The 17045-nt window shown below is 38.2% G+C and overlaps 1 protein-coding gene across 1 annotated transcript; it reads left to right on the top strand.

Moving 5' to 3' along the window:
- Positions 1–7709: 7709 nt before the first annotated feature.
- On the top strand, positions 7710–17008 carry LOC134790462 (mitochondrial fission 1 protein). Its single transcript, XM_063761271.1, has 5 exons — positions 7710–7885; positions 7957–8070; positions 13599–13769; positions 16166–16302; positions 16714–17008. The coding sequence occupies exons 1-4, from the start codon at positions 7841–7843 to the stop codon at positions 16286–16288; spliced, it is 453 nt and encodes a 150-aa protein (XP_063617341.1). The 5' UTR covers positions 7710–7840; the 3' UTR covers positions 16289–16302; positions 16714–17008.
- The last annotated feature ends 37 nt before the right edge of the window (positions 17009–17045 follow it).

Below are 17045 nucleotides of genomic sequence, written 5' to 3' on the forward strand. Positions count from 1 at the left end.
ACCTTTTTTTCTTCTTTCGAAACGATTATTTCCGAAATGATTCACTTTATCAAAAAATGTTGTTTAAAGACCCCTATTTATTTTGAAAGGCCTATCCAACTACATCCCACACCATAGCGTTGACAGGAAAAATAAATCCTCACATACATTTTATTGTTTCTTTCGAGGCAATTATTTCCTAAAATATTCACTTTATCAAAAAATTTTGTTTTAAGACCCCTATTTATTTTGAAAGGCCTATCCAAAAACAATTCACTTTTGTGAATATTTTAGGAAATAATCGCCTCGAAAGAAACAAAATGTACGTGAGGATTTTTTTTTTGTCAAAATTGTCACACACTTTTTGTTTCTTTCAAAGTCATTATTTCCGAAAATATACACTTTATCAAAAAATGTTTTTCTAAAACCCCTATTCATTTTGAAAGACCTTTCCAACAACATCCCACACCATAGCGTTGACACGAAAAAAAAATCCTCACATACAGGATGATTTCGGGGTCGTGAGCCAGAACCACTTTTTCTGACTCTGTAAATGATCCACATTTGACTGTCACGAACTGTCACGTCAAGCGGTTGACAAAAAAAATTCTCGCTTAAATTTTAAGATTTCAGGGTTCAAAAGGTTTCTAAATTTCCTGTAGTGGTTGAAGATTAATCGTATCCACAAATGACTGAAGTTGGACTGAAGTCGCGGCCGTTAGTTGGCCGCCTAGAAGTAGCGATCTAAGCGAGGACGGCTTCAGGCCCGGGATACAGCAACAGCGCAGCAACCATTGCTCCGTGTAGCGTGGTAACGGGTGCGCTAGTGCATGCAGAGCGCCGTGCACCAGGCGGCGCCGAACCGTGGCGGTAGGAGGGCGACAGCAGAAAGCGGCGGCCGCGATACTGCGTTGCTGACTGGAGCGTATAGCCTATCTACCATTGATTTCGCTACTCCAAAGCAAATCCTGCTACTGCTCAAGTACTTGCTTGATGAAAAATAAACACTAAATAAATACAATTATCCAGAATAATAAATATGAAAGAAATATGTCATGTGTCAAACTTTTGGTGAATTGTTGTTGTGTTTTTGTGATCTACATATTTTATAATTCGTCGCTTGTGTTCGTATGTAATTTTTAAGTTTATAGTTAAGTAGTTTTTATTTTATATCCCGTGTTTATGTCCTCACAACCATGCATCAACGGGTGGGATTTGCTGTATTGCCCCATTTGTGATGATAATAAACAATACAAAGGACCGCGGGGGCTCGCCATCCATACGTCTCGCCGTCATGGCACTCGTATGGTCGTTGATACCCCGCTGCCCAGCGCGTCTCAACCCGCACCATCAAACTTTGCTAGGGGCCCTACAGCAACAACAGTATCATCGTCACCCACAGATGCAACATCTCTTGCCAAAAAATTAGGGCTTTTGAAAACTAACAACCCAGTCATAAAGAGGATACCTCGTGGTGCACGCATTACCGTAGCACGAAGCCTCACCGAGTGCGTAGCTAAGGTCGTTGTTGAAAATTCTTTTCAAGCTTGGGAGCGTCTACTCACGTTTCCGTACAAAGTTTTACATGTAGACAGATCCAACAAATCGTCACTCACCTCTCAAATAAAAAGTAATACGTTTTCTATTTCCGACTCGCCTATCATCTCACAAGGTCGTGACATCAACACTCGCACTCCTGTGAGTTCACTAGCTTTTAAAGTTAGGTCCATCGAAAATAAACTTTCGGAGGGAGACGTGGGGGGAGCTGCCCGGCTTCTTTTCTCGTGCGACGACTTAGCTACGCACTCTCCCGAGACTTATGCCGCCCTGAGGGAAAAGCACCCAGTCCCAGTTGCCACCTCGAGCCTTCTAGATCCCCCCGCTACCGACGATCCCACAATTATCGTGTCAGAGGACGCAGTTCAGTCGGCAATATGGTCATTTCCCAACGGATCTGCCGGCGGGATGGACGGGCTATCTCCCCAGCACCTTAAGGACCTAATCAATACACCATTAGGTGACACGAGTTCTGCCCTGGTAAAAGAAATAACAGGACTTATCAATTTAATGCTTGCAGGACTCGTGCACACCGAGATAGCCCCACTTTTGTACGGCGCCAACCTAGTAGCTCTCGCAAAAAAGGATGGCGGTATTCGTCCGATTGCTGTGGGATGCACGTACAGACGTTTGGCCTCAAAGCTGTGTTGTAAGAAATTTAATGATAAACTTACACATCTCTTTAAGCCTAAGCAGCTAGGTTTTGGTGTAAAAGGGGGATGTGAGGCGGCAGTGCACGCTGCACGCACGTTTTTAAGTGGTCCGGATTTCGAAATTTTTGTGAAAATAGATGTAAAAAATGCTTTCAATTCGATCGATCGCGGTGCTCTGCTAGCAGCGGTGAAAAAAGAACTGCCAGACCTCTACAAATACATTTGGCAATGTTACGGAGCACCGTCAAAATTGCTATTTGGAGATAACATTATTTCATCGAGCATGGGCTGCCAACAAGGGGACCCGCTTGGGCCAGCCATCTTTAGTCTAGTCATCCACCCCATTATATCAGGTTTAAAGTCCAAATTCAACATATGGTATTTAGACGACGGATCCCTTGGAGGAGACGCTGCAACTGTTTTAGATGATTTAATATGTATCGAAGAAAAGTTCTCTGAAATCGGACTCTCACTAAATTATACCAAATGCGAAATTTTTTTCCCTGAACACCTTCCTTCGGACATAAAAAACGACTATTTGACTAATTTTAACGAAGTTTTACCAAATATTTCAGTTCAATCAAAATCATCCCTCACTCTTTTGGGCTCACCGATCTTTGGCGAAGCTATCGCACCTGTTATTAACTGTAAACTAAATCTTTTTAACAGTACATCAGAGTTACTTTTCAAAATAAACCCGCATATAGCTCTCTTCATCATCCGTTTCTGTCTATTCACCCCAAAATTCATGTATTTGCTACGCAGCTGCCCAATCTGGAAGTTTCCCTCTATTCTTTCTTCCATTGATACCTCCCTTCAGGCCACGCTATCCAAAATTTTAAATATACAGTTTGATACTAGGTCGTGGACCCAGGCAGTTCTCCCAATTAGGTTTGGGGGGCTCGGGGTTCGCACTTCGGCCAGCTCGGCTTTACCTGCTTTTCTGTCTTCCGTGTACGGCTCGCTGTCTCTCATCGGTGTCATTCTAAACCTTCCACAGATACTCGATGATGAGGTAGCGAGCCTCAGGGAGGCCAGAGAGGCATGGTGTCAGTCATGCCCGAGTGCGGACATCCCAGACGCCAGGCACATTCAACGGGCTTGGGACTCCCCTCGCCTAGAGGCAGTCCATGCCACACTTATAGACAACAGCCCGGACGACTTTGATCACGCTCGAATTCTGGCAGTTTCGGCCCCCGAGTCGGGGCACTGGTTACAGACTCTCCCTTCCAAGGCAATAGGCACGGTTCTGGACCCAAGTAGCCTAAGAATAGCAATAGGCTTGAGGCTTGGGTCCAGAATATGTGTTTCCCACACATGTGCCTGCGGCAAAAGCGTGGACCAGCTGGGCCGGCATGGCCTCTCTTGCGCAAAAAGCGCCGGCCGCATGTATCGCCACGGCACTATCAACGATTTGGTCCGTCGCGCGCTTGCCACCGTCTCTGTGCCTGCAGTTTTAGAACCAGTGGGCATGGCTAGAGATGACGGCAAGCGTCCCGACGGAGCAACGTTAGTGCCGTGGAAATTAGGAAGAGCCCTGGTGTGGGACGCGACGTGCGTTGACACCCTTGCACAGTCCCACATCGGGGCGACTCGCATCCAGGCTGGCGCTGCGGCTGACCAGGCCCAGATTCTCAAGCGCCGCAAATACTCGACCTTAGTTAACGACTATGAGTTTGCGGCGCTCGCAGTTGAGACTCTGGGACCTTGGTCATCCGACATGAAGGCATTCATGAAGGCTTTGTCGGCGCGGCTGGTCGACTCCACAGGGGACCGTAGGGCTGGCGCGTACCTCTCTCAGCGTATCGCCCTAGCGGTACAGAGAGGTAACGCCGCCAGTGTAATGGGGTCCATGCCGCAGGCCGAACTTTTAGACGGGGCATTTCTCTTATGATTGGGTCCTTTATAGGTTTTTTATACTGTATTTATAGGTAGTTTAAATTAGTACTAATTTATTTATTTCATTTTTAATTCTAGTAATATCTAGTTTAGTTTAAGTTAATTTTAATGTAATTTATTAATTTGATAATATTTAGCGAATTTATAATGTATTATTGTATCCAATAAATAAACCTCCACATTATCATTTGGTAGTATTTGATTAAAATAGAATTAGTAAATTTTTTCTTATTCTTCAAGTAAAATTAATGTTATACAAAGTAATTATGGTCACCCTACGACTTTTGACATACGCTGTATGGAAAGTGACAAGACGTCACATTGAGTAGGATGACCAAATTGTATGCAAATAAGTTTTTTCCTACTTGTCATCTGGAAAATAATCATCATTATTGGTGATAAACAATAATTAACAACATCATTAGGCTCATCTTTGAATTCTGTATGATGTCTGGCTCGCTTGCTCCACGACCCCGAAATCATCCTGTATATTTTGTTTCTTCCGAGGCGATTATTTCCTAAAATATTCACTTTATCAAAAAATGTTGTTTTAAGACCCCTATTTATTTTGAAAGGCCTATCTAAAAACAATTCACTTTTGTAAATATTTTAGGAAATAATCGTCTCGAAAGAAACAAAATGTACGTGAGGATTTTTTTTTCGTGGCAACCCTATGGTGTGGGATGTTGTTGGAAAGGTCTTTCAAAATAACTACGGGTTTTAGAAGAAAATTTTTTGATCAAGTGAATATTTTCGGAAATAATCGCTTTGAAAGAAACAAAATGTGTGTGACAATTATTTTATTGTTTCAACCTCATAGCGTGGGGTGTCGTTGGATAGGCCATTTAAAATAAGTAGGGGTCATTAAACATCATTTTTTGATAAAGTGAATCATTTCGGAAATAATCGTTTAGAAAGAAAAAAAAAGGTTTTTCCTTCTAACTTTTGAACTATCTGTCCAAAAAATATGGAAAAAATCATGAAAATAGTGCTTAAAAAACTCAATCAAATAAAATTAAAACAAACTTGATCAGTTAAGCCGTTTATGAGTTATCGCTAAAAATCTTCCCTTCTTATTTTAATTAAAAACCTGGCAACCCTTATTTGTGACCGGATTTTCACAGGCAACCCTATACATTGTATTTGCAATAAAATTACCATCATTTTGATGTATAATTCAAGCGTCAGACAGATGAGTGCAATCAGTGTTGGCCGAAAGTTAATCCAAATTGAAAATGTTGGCCATTTACCATTATAAATTGAACCTTAAACCCTAACGGACGCTTACAGTTTACGATTCAATTTATGATGGTTAATGGCCAACATTTTCAATTTGCATTAACTTTCGGCCAACACTGAGTGCAATTATCGATATAAAATAACCTCTTTAAACACAGCAACCACATAATAGTGACCGGAAAAAGATAGGCAACCTAGATGATTTATGTTGTACAAGTTGTATACTTTCCATTGAAACTTATTTCGTTTGTCAGACAAATCGGTGGAATTTTCCGAAAAAAATTTTTTTTTCAAAAATTTATTAAAAATAGCCTTGACCATATTTCTTTGGACAACCCTATTTATTTATGTTCTGGAACATATTTTCTTTCATATTTACAGTTAACAATATTTATTCCCATAAGAATATCATACATATTCACTTAAATGAGAACATACAGATTATTATATTATAGTAAATACATTGGTAACAGCAAGCAGCATTCAATAAAAGAATTAGTAGATTTATTTACATGCTCATAAATAAGTACTAACTATAAAGTTACATGGATTGTAATAAGATGTTTCCATTGGCTTTGGACAGCATGGCCTATATCAATATCATACAAAATTATTTGAAATTACTGTAAATGTTATTATTTATTCTCTTTATTCAATTAGGGTCTTAGGTTAGGGTTTTACAATGTGAGTATAAAGTAAAATATAAAAACACTTACAAAACATAACAGAAATATATAAACACATTATAAAAAACCTAACCTAGGGTGCCGCCGGCAGCGGGGCAGGGTCCAAGCTGCCGGTGGTCAGGGCCGCAGAGTGAGGAATCGACGTACTATACGCGACGTGTCCATAATTACCGCCTTCTGCATCTGACCCTTGATCCAACCACCCAGCGAGAGTCTCTCTAGGTGTTGGTCGAGACTCTTCGCTATGAGACCGTTCGCTGACACGACTATAGGAACAATGATCGTCGAGTCAACATCCCACATAGCGGTTATCTCGTGGGCTAAGTCTAGGTACTTGCTGGACTTGTCCTTCTCGGCCTTCACGAGATTCTCATCATGGGGGATGGTGACGTCGACGAGCACGGTCCGGCGCTGCGATCGATCTATCAGCACGATGTCAGGCTTATTGGCTACAATAGTCCTGTCAGTGATGATAGATCGATCCCAATAGAGCGTGGCACGACCATTTTCGAGAACTGGCGCAGGTGAGTACTTGTAGTACGGCACTTCGCGGTCCACAAGGCCGTATAGGAGGGCAAGCTGCTGGTGAATAATTCTGGCTACGAGGTTATGTCTGTGCAAGTACTCGCCGTTAGCAAGATGAGAACAACTTATTTATTTATTATTATTATTAATTATATTTATTACTTAACTTCAGCTATGTATATATTGTTATTAACATTGTGATTCAAGACTTTCCTAACATTTTAATAAAAAAAATAGTTTTGGTACCTATATATTTGGTAAGATATTCCTTTTGGTATATGTTTTAATTAATCCAATTTGCATTTATTTAAGATATTTCTTACGTTGAATGTTGAGATAAAATATGTTGAAAAGATGACTTGCTTATACTTATATCCTCAATTCATCATAACAAGCTATCAGTTAGTACAAAATTTTCTTTGTGTCTACGTCTTTTGTGGTGCTTGGGGGTGTTTAGAGTTTTCCGGGTCCTTTTCTATGATTCTTGGGCTACCCTTTATAAATTTTATTGACAAATTTGCTTCTCCACTGTCCTGGCGTCGCTTTAACTCATTTCTCAGATCTTTAAGGTGCTCTTTCTGGGCGCGAGTTTGGTCTGAATATATTTTGATATGGTCATCACATTTAGATCTGTTTTGTAAAATATGTTTCACCGTTGCCGTTGCTTCAAAAGACACTTTTACGGGTCGATTTTTGTCTGCGGCATATTTTCCAAGTCTGGACACTTTCAGGGGCTCTGGACCATCCTTTTCCTCATAAATTTTTGTGATGATTTTTGACACTTGTTCCCTGTCAATTCTGTATCGTTCTGCACCACTGTTGCCAGTAGCTTCTTTCATACCAATAATGATTACATTTTTTTCTCTAACGCAGCGGTCCTTAAATTCGGCCACGATTTCTTCACACGACAATGACCTCGATGTCGAGGGAGTTGGGACGATTTTCAAGTTCTGTACATCATTTTCCAAGGCAGTTACCTTCTTCTCAGTTTTGGCACCTAAGGTTTTCATAGTTTCATCCGTCAGACAGATTGGTGAAGGTCGACCATATATGTGGGATCTTAGACCACTTCTTTTTCTGGGTTGCGTAAACACGTAAACACTGTATGTAGCTGTGGCAAAAATACAAGCATTCGAATAAGCCGATCACTAAAAAAACCGATCTGTCAAAAATTTGTCAAATACATTTATACCGACCGTCAGATTTTTCGACTGATAAACGCAAAAATAATGATATTGTTATTTTCTACGTAGATATCTCATAAAATCGTTTTTTACTCGTAAACTAAAGCACTCACTTACAATGGAAGACGTTCTGGATGAGGTGGTTTCCTCGGAAGATTTGCAAGTAATGATTGTTTTTGTGCAATATTTGCGTGAGTCACAGGTGCATTGTGTTGAGTTGTTGTGTTTGTGCAGAAGTTCGAGAAAGTGTTCCACGAGCAGCTTCACCAGGGCCGCGTCACGCACAAGGCGCAGTTCGAGTACGCGTGGTGCCTGGTGCGGAGCCGTTACCCCACAGACATCAAGAAGGTGCGTCACCAAACTTTATAGAATGCTTCTTCACAAATCGCGTGATTCGAAAGTTAGTAATATACTTATGTGTGACGCTATCATAATTTTTTTCAATGTTACATGAGGTATATTAGTATAGATACTTTGTATAAATCATATGAATCACCAATGATTTTATCCTTAACATTGATTCTTTCAATTCTTTTTGTGTTTTCCTCTATAGGGCTTGTCGGCACTTGTCATTCGTGTAACGCCTTATCTAAACTGTGGGAACTGATGATAAGACAAACTATTATTTTCAATTTCAATATATTGATTGTTTCAATTATATTGGACTTTGGATTCAATATATATTGTTGTCCCTATTTAAATAATAACTAGTACTTTTTAGTACACAATTTTTTTTATGTGATGTTAAAAATGTTTAAAGACTGCTTATGATAATTTTTCTTTTAAGTTTTAATTTTGGACACCTATGATATTTTTGAAATAACTATCCTGTAACACTTCAGACCTTGGGCAAAAGCTTACACAACTTTGTGTGATGGATTGTTGAGCTGACTGCCAGAAACGACAAAACTTAAAATGAGTTCCTTGTTGACTGGAACCTTAAACTAGTGTTGTTAAACCTATGGGTTGTGTATTATCCTTTAGGAGGTCACAGAGGTTTACAAAGCTTATGTAAAAAAGAAAAATATAATTATTTTTTCCATACCAAAGTGGGAGTTGTAAAAAAAATCCTAAAAGATGCTTGCATCACATTTTTTATATATTTTAATGGCTGCTATTTAACTGATCACCAGATTTAGTAAAATTTAATACCAAAAAAATCTATTTTACCACCCTAAAATCATGAATGATCACCAAAATTATAACACCATTTTAATGTGAAATGATTACCAATTTTATTACATTTTACTATCCTTTTAAAGGAAATGACACCAAACTAATCATTATTAACCCAAAAATAGTCAATGATTACCAAATTTCAAACCCCATTTTAATGTGAAATGATAACCAAATTTTTACATCTTGCTATCCTATTAAAGAAAATGACACCAAAATAATCATTGTAAACCCAAAAATAGTAAATGACCACCAAAATTTGAACTCCATTTTAATGTAAAATGATAACCAAATTTTTAAATCTTGCTATCCTATTAAAGCAAATGGCTCCAAAATAATCATTGTAAACGCAAAAATAGTAAATGATCACAAGAATTGTAACCACATTTTAATTAAAAATGTGCAAACATTTAATATATCGTTATCCTATTAAATTAATTAATCCACTTCGTCATCTTTTTCTAGTAGCATTTTATTTCTGTAACAGTCGCAGTTCTAACCTAACCTAACCTACTTTTCTAGTAGCATTTTGTTTCTGTAAGGGTCGCAGTTCAAACCTAACCTAACCCACTTTTCTAGTAGCATTTCTTTTCTGCAAGGGTCGCAGTTCAAACCTAACCTAACCCACTTTTCTAGTAGCATTTCGTTTCTGTATGGGTCGCAGTTCAAACCTAACCTAACCCACTTTTCTAGTAGTATTTCTTTTCTGTAAGGGTCGCAGTTCAAACCTAACCTAACCCACTTTTCTAATAGCGTTTCGTATCTGTATGGGTAGCAGTTGAAACTTAACCTAACCTACTTTTCTAGTACCATTTCGTTTCTGTAAGGGTCGCAGTGCTAACCTAAGCTAACCCACTTAACTGATAGCAGTTTAACTTACTTTTCTAGTAGCATAACGAAATGCTACTAGAAAAGTAGATTAGGTTAGGTAGGTATGCGATGCGGGCTACGGGGGGTTGAGCGGGAGGGGCTAGTAATTTTGGCATCAGTTTACTTTATTTGGTAATATGTATACATTTTTTGGTAATCCTAGAGGTTTATTTAGGTGAAAATATCGCATTAAATTGGTCTTCAAGATTTGGTGATCATTAATGATTTTTGGTGATCATTCAATATATTTGGTATTTGAATACAATTTGAAGTGCAGTCGTAATTAAAGTGGTGGTACTTTTGTATTTTTAGGCCTTATTTTTTTGGTGTTCAGTAATTTTTTTTGGTAAGCATGATTTTTTTATTTAGGGTACCAAAGTATTTTTTGGTGGTCATTATATTTGTAGCCTATTTTAATTGAATTAGTTTTATTGTATGTCTTTCCCATCACGGAACAATGGTGTTCCGGACCTTTGGGAGGCGTGCGTGGAACCGAAGCCAACACGTAGAGGCCCTTTTGACACTTTAATGAAATGTAAGGGGTACACCGAGCGGATGCTGCCCTTACCCGTGTCATGGGACGCACGCAGAGTCAGCACCCACTATATCTAAAATGAACTAGGTTATTGGGTGACAGCGATGGACTAAGTACTGAGCTATGGGGTAAATAAGTTTTTGGCAAAAATTTCATTTTTGGTACAAGCTTTTATTGCTGACCGTACTTTTATTTCCACAGGCAATTAATACTCATGGAGACAATTCTAAAAACCCCAAACACAATTAGGTTTTGCTGTTTTATCACAGAGTTCCTATGGTCACCTCTGGTCTCTATCATCAGATCAGCTTGACGACACCATAATATTGCATTGTCACCCGACTTACGTATGTATGCAAAATTTCAGCTCAATCGGAAACCGGGAAGTGGATCAAATTTAACTTGCAAGATTTGATTACAGACAACGGTCAGGTGAAACTAAATAAAAGCTTGTAAAAACCGGACGCCTGCCTAATAAAACGGTATGCAATTTTATTTCCGGCAGACGGTGACTCGCCCTCGAATTAGTTTATTATTATGGCCTTTCTGAAAACCGGCCAAGTGCGAGTCGGACTCGCGTACTAGACCTGCGCGCCGGTCAAAAAAAATCAGGCGGCGGCGCGCCACGAAAAAATCCACGGCGGCGGCGTAACGCCGGCGGCGTGGGATTTTTCAACTTTTCAACATTAAGACGTTTAATGAAAAGTTATGCTTAAGCCTTAAGGGGCCCCCCACCCCACGCCAATGACCTTCGATCTGTATCCCTTAGTTTTCTAATGTTTTTTGTACCTTATTATATTAACAGCAAGGCTTTAAGCAATATAGTATCCCATATTTACAAAGTTCATTGTCTTCGAGATATTTGGCATCTAAGTTGAACAATTTTAGGCTAAAAAACTGGTTTGCTGGCCATAACTTTTGTGTTAATTAGTTTAAAATTAAAACCCGGGACATCTTTTTCGAGACGTCAAAGACGAACCCAAATATGTAGATTTCGTACATGTAAGATCACCGCAAACTGGATACGAAAAAAGTGTGTTTTAGACAATGTTTAAAAACTTCATAAAAAAATAAGTATTTATTCATTTTTTTCAAAATCCGGTGGACAAAACTGGAGATAAAAGATTGAAAAACCGATAACCGTTTGTCTTATAATTCTATCTGTAGTGCAAAAAAAGGGGATACGATTCAAAACTTGTCAAAAATCGATGGAAACCTCGGGTAGCCCCTCGACAAGGGAAAAAAATCTCAAAAAACTGTGTTAGTATAATTTTTTTGGTGTTATTATCTTATTATGTGGTTGTTTATTGTAGAAAAATCATGAAAAAAATATATTTATAATAGTTCCGAAAAAAACATACGTATGTTAAATATGTTGGATGTTGCCAGGTTCGGTGTAAATAAAAAGATACGCCGCATAATGAAAAGACGTCCAGTATTTTGGATACATACAGTACTTTATGTGCATAAGGCTTTTTTGTCAAATTCATGTTTTTAATAAATATAGAATAATTGCATTTTTTAATTACAAATACACTTACTGATAATGTCAACTTATGTTATGAATTAAAGTCAAACCTATAATTTTAATATTTTTCCAAAAACTTTATAGCTCGTAGGTGGTAAAATTTTACTGTCATTTATCAAACTTAGCGGGGTATCGTAGGAGGACTAGGTGGCAGTCTGAGCAATGGTTTTCACAATAATGCATGCAATTTTATCAATATTCTCGTAAGAAATTTCTCAAATGAAATCGGGTCTGTCTCTTGATGTCTTGATGAACGCACAGGAAAAAAAATCCGTAAAAATATTTTTTTATCTAGTTGGTTCATTCGTTCATTACGTTGTAAACCGACAAGTAATGAATTTTTAAAACGTTTTGAAATACCTAACATACCTCTGTTTAATTTATTTACCATAAAAACTACCAGAAAATTTGATAATTTTACTCTTCGCATACTTGGCAATGTCCAACATACTGGACTTAGCAAAAGTGCCGTGTTATCGAGAACGGTTAAAACACTGGACATTATACTTTGTAAATGTGTTTTACCCATACATACAACACATTTATATGTAAATCATACTGCCACATAAGAAATAGTTAGTATTGTGTTGGTGCGACATAAAATTGTAGAAAATAAATTATACAATAACCAAAAAAATTCCGTACTAAATTATTGCCAAATAAGTAAGTATTTTCATTAAAAATGTGAGAGTTACGTAGGAAGTGGCGCCCGCAATAATTTTCAACTATTTCTTATCGGTCTATAACCTATTACATATTTTAACGCTGCATAATACTGTCTTATAAAAAAATATTCGGCGCGAATTTTAGACTACCGGCGGCGGCGGCGGCGCGCTGACTCTCTATGGCGGCGGCGCGCCGCGGCGGCGCGCACGTCTATCGCGTACCAAGGGTTCCGTACATTACCCAATTTTTAACAATGTATTTTTTATATGTGAAACGTGAGTGATTTGCTTTTAAAGAACCCGCAAGGGTTGGATCAAAAACTAAGTAATTATTCGCGCATATTTCTAATTGGTTTTCCTGTCATCTATAGGTAAAGGACTATTTTAGTAGTTTCGGAGATAAAGGGGGGGGGGGGGGGAGAATGGTTTAATTTTCTCATTTACCCCCCAAAAGTGGCCTCCATGCTTAAAATTCATTTGTTTACATAAGATGTCCGTCTTTGGGTCACGAATTTACATATGTGTACCAAATTTCAACTTCATTGGTCCAGTACTTTTGGAGAAAATGGGCTGTGACAGACGGACAGACAGACAGACGCACGAGTGATCCTATATAAGGGTTCCGTTTTTACCTTTTGGGGTACGGAACCCTAAAAATGAAATGGTATGCCAAATTACATGACCATGAGACTACTGGAAATTACTTTGTGAACTTGCAAGTTTTCATTAAGATTATCCAAATGACAACTTACACTTGAATAAATAAATCAGATTTACACTCAGCATTTTATGAATACTATAGTTGGTCTCGTAAATGAGGAATTCATTGAAAGGATACTATTAGTTACAAGGATTGAGGCATAAATTACTTATTTATTTTATAAGAGCTGGCAGGCCGGCCATCTCCACTGGTAGGATGACATAGACATATATCTCTACAACTGGCCCCAAACCAAGATGGATGGAAATTGAGAGAGGAAACATTTTCCTAGCAGTGAAACACTATAGGAGTATAGGCCCTTAATATAATAAATAAAGAGAATAATAATTATAAATTCTCCAAAACTTGAACATAACCTGCACAAACTTGATACATTTCCAGGGTATCCTGCTCCTGAAGGAGTTGTTCAACTCGCACCCCGAAGGCAAGCGGGACTACCTGTTCTACCTGGCCATCGGCAACGCGCGCATCAAGGAGTACAACAAGGCGCTACACTTCGTCAAGGCTTTCTTGGAGATTGAGCCTGCCAACCAGCAGGTGCTGGCATTAGAGGTTGGTCTTTTATTTTCTTAATCTTGTGCCCGTGGTTAAAATGTTAGATTAGATTAAATTACTTTGTGTGAGTTGCAATGTGTGGTTACGGGTCAGTGATCACTGATCACGAATAAGAGGATGTTATTGATGTACTAGCCCTACTGACTAAGCCACATACTCAATTTACCATTGTTAGACCTTAACTCTTTGAAATAAGACTCACATTATGCCTACAAATTGGTACTTACCTAATTTATTCTAAGTTTATGATAATGACCTTCAAGCACGATAAAAATTACGAAAGATGTTTTCGCATATACGCAATTACGCATAGATGCACTGTAAGTTATTTACCTTTATATTTACGTGTGTTTGGCTTATACAGCCACGAGAGACGTTGTTCCTCGCTTACAGACGCTGCATAAATCATCTGTCAAGATGTTAAAGGCCTGAATGTGTTAATATGATAATTGTTTTTTTTAGGGTTCCGTACCCAAAGGGTAAAACGGGACCCTATTATTAGGGTTCCGTACCCAAAGGGTAAAACGGGACCCTATTACTAAGACTTCGCTGTCCGTCCGTCCGTCCGTCCGTCCGTCCGTCCGTCCATCCGTCCGTCCATCCGTCCGTCCGTCCGTCCGTTCGTCCGTCCGTCCGTCCGTCCGTCCGTCCGTCCGTCTGTCTGTCACCAGGCTGTATCTCACGAACCGTGATAGCTAGACAGTTGAAATTTTCACAGATGATGTATTTCTGTTGCCGCTATAACAACAAATACTAAAAACAGAATAAAATAAAGATTTAAATGGGGCTCCCATACAACAAACGTGATTTTTGACCAAAGTTAAGCAACGTCGGGAGTGGTCAGTACTTGGATGGGTGACCGTTTTTTTTTTTTTGCTTTTTTTTTTCGTTTTTTTGCGTTATGGTACGGAACCCTTCGTGCGCGAGTCCGACTCGCACTTGCCCGGTTTTTTAAAAGGTACATACTTATGATTCGTGATTATTTTCCGCGTATTTCGTTTTATTCGATTCGGCCCATTTTCGCAGAATTGTATAAAATAGAAAGTGCGTTAATATTACTGTAAAATTACAAAAATAATGTCGCTATAATATTGCCGTTAATTATATGTGAACATCTGCCATTATCTTAAGAGTATGAATGTTTATAGATTAGTATACAAACGTGCGGTACTTGATTTTGCTAGGGTATTTATTTTAGGGTATTATTCGCTGTAACACTTGAAATATTATTTTATAATTTAGACATAGGTAAATAGTCATCTATAATAAGTTTAGGATGGAGTGATTTATCTAGAATCGCCCTTCGATAGGGTTACGTAATATATGCAATGATGTCAATATTTTATCATGCATTGTAGCTGTTTTCAACGTACTCATTTAAATACATAATAGAAACACGCCTGACGCTGACGCTGACGGTGACGCCATGCGTGCAACAACACTAGGCTCTTGCTCGAGACTTTGTCCTGAACTCCTGAAGAATCTTTCAATATTCAACTTCTGCTCATACCTAAGGCAACTCGTTAAAGGACCTTAAAAATATACTTTCTTTTGAAAAATACTACAACATTTGAAAAATATAATATGATCATATTTCTAGGTCCTTCCTTAGCTTAGGCTGTGCGTTGTCTGTTTTATAAAATCAAAGAGAATATATAGTATAGAGGGTTTTTGTCATAGTAAAATTAACTGCCATCTATCGACACACGATTAAAACTAAAAATGTAAAAAAATGTACACGATGATTTTTAATCGGTGATCAGGAGTAGAAAAATATTAATATCTAGCCCAAATTAAACTTATTAGGCTCACCTCGCATAGATCTCACACAATTATCTCATTGTTTAATTAATTAAAAGTTAAAATATAATTAAAACTAATAACCACTAAATACATGGTTATCCTAGAAGTAACTACGATACGTCAAGTGCCATCGATATGGCGGGAAATTTGACGGATCTATGACTTTGTTTATGCATATGACAAATGACAATGACAAGTTATTACTCATAAATTATCAATTGCCATTAAGTATGTAAAGAGGCTATAACTCATAGATACCGATTAGTAGAGTGACAAGCATTTTAGGTTAAAATTGATCTCAAAATTTAAATTATGGTAGTATAAACCAAGTTTGTTTCCATGTAATTACGACTTCAACGTGATCTACATCAATTACTGAGTTAGAAAAAAATGTTCCTGATCACCGATTAAAAATCATCGTGTATAGATAAATGTTTTTTTTTTATGATTTTGACCCATGTTCTTTCATTGATATGATGATATGTGTTAAAATTATTAAATATCAAACGGTGTCGCCAATTCGCTCTATTCTAATCTGTGCTGCTTAATATTTGTAGTTGTGAAGTGTTGTGGTCTGTGTTGTGTTACAGCGGCAAATAAACAAGCGCATGGAGAAGGAGGGTCTGATCGGCATGGCGGTCGCGGGCGGCGCCGTCATCGCCATCGGGGGCCTCGTCGGGCTCGGCATCGCGCTCGCCTCCTCCAAGAAATAGCAGTTGGCCATGCTGTGAGTACCGAGTGTGCCGTATTTTGCGAATGCTAGAAAAGCACATAAGATTGATAAATACTACAAATAGCTGCATGAGAGGTCTTGCCCGGCCACTACTATATTGCACCGTTATAGGGCAATTTCATAATCTGTTGCATGCAAAATTGGTGTAGGAATATCTTAACCGGACTCTACCTGTGTGTTTGTAATACTGTAAGTGTAATAGAATTTATCAAAAATTCATTGATGGTATACAGGTATATATACATATATAACAGCGCCATGTAGTTAGTTCGTTTATTCATCATCATCATTCAGCCTAGAATTTTAGAATCGCCTTCTTCTGCTGTCGAAAATGTTTGGCCTGACCATATAAATAAATATTGCTTGCGATACAAAATTGTAATTAGTATTTGTTGTTGGTTTCAGAATGAATGTCGCGGTCGGCATTCATTACTTCCTCAACAAGAAAAAGCGCCCGCGCCAGGAATAAACCGGCTTGTTTAGTGCACTGTACAAACATACAACAAACTAGACTGACACCAATTAAATAAGGATCGCTCCAGGGATTTTGTGTTTCTGTCGAACGTAGCTTAGTCTATTTATATGTATATGCGTAATTACGGTTTTAATTTTAGGCACTTTAATTGTAAGAGTATTGTTATTTATGATGATTAGAAATAGTTGTGTCGATGGATTCCATTAAATAAATATTTTTGTTTTTGATATGGTTAGTATGTTATATAATCTTGCCTCATATG

This window comes from Cydia splendana, chromosome 5, assembly GCF_910591565.1.
Source record: "Cydia splendana chromosome 5, ilCydSple1.2, whole genome shotgun sequence".
NCBI classification, from domain to species: Eukaryota; Metazoa; Arthropoda; class Insecta; order Lepidoptera; family Tortricidae; genus Cydia; species Cydia splendana.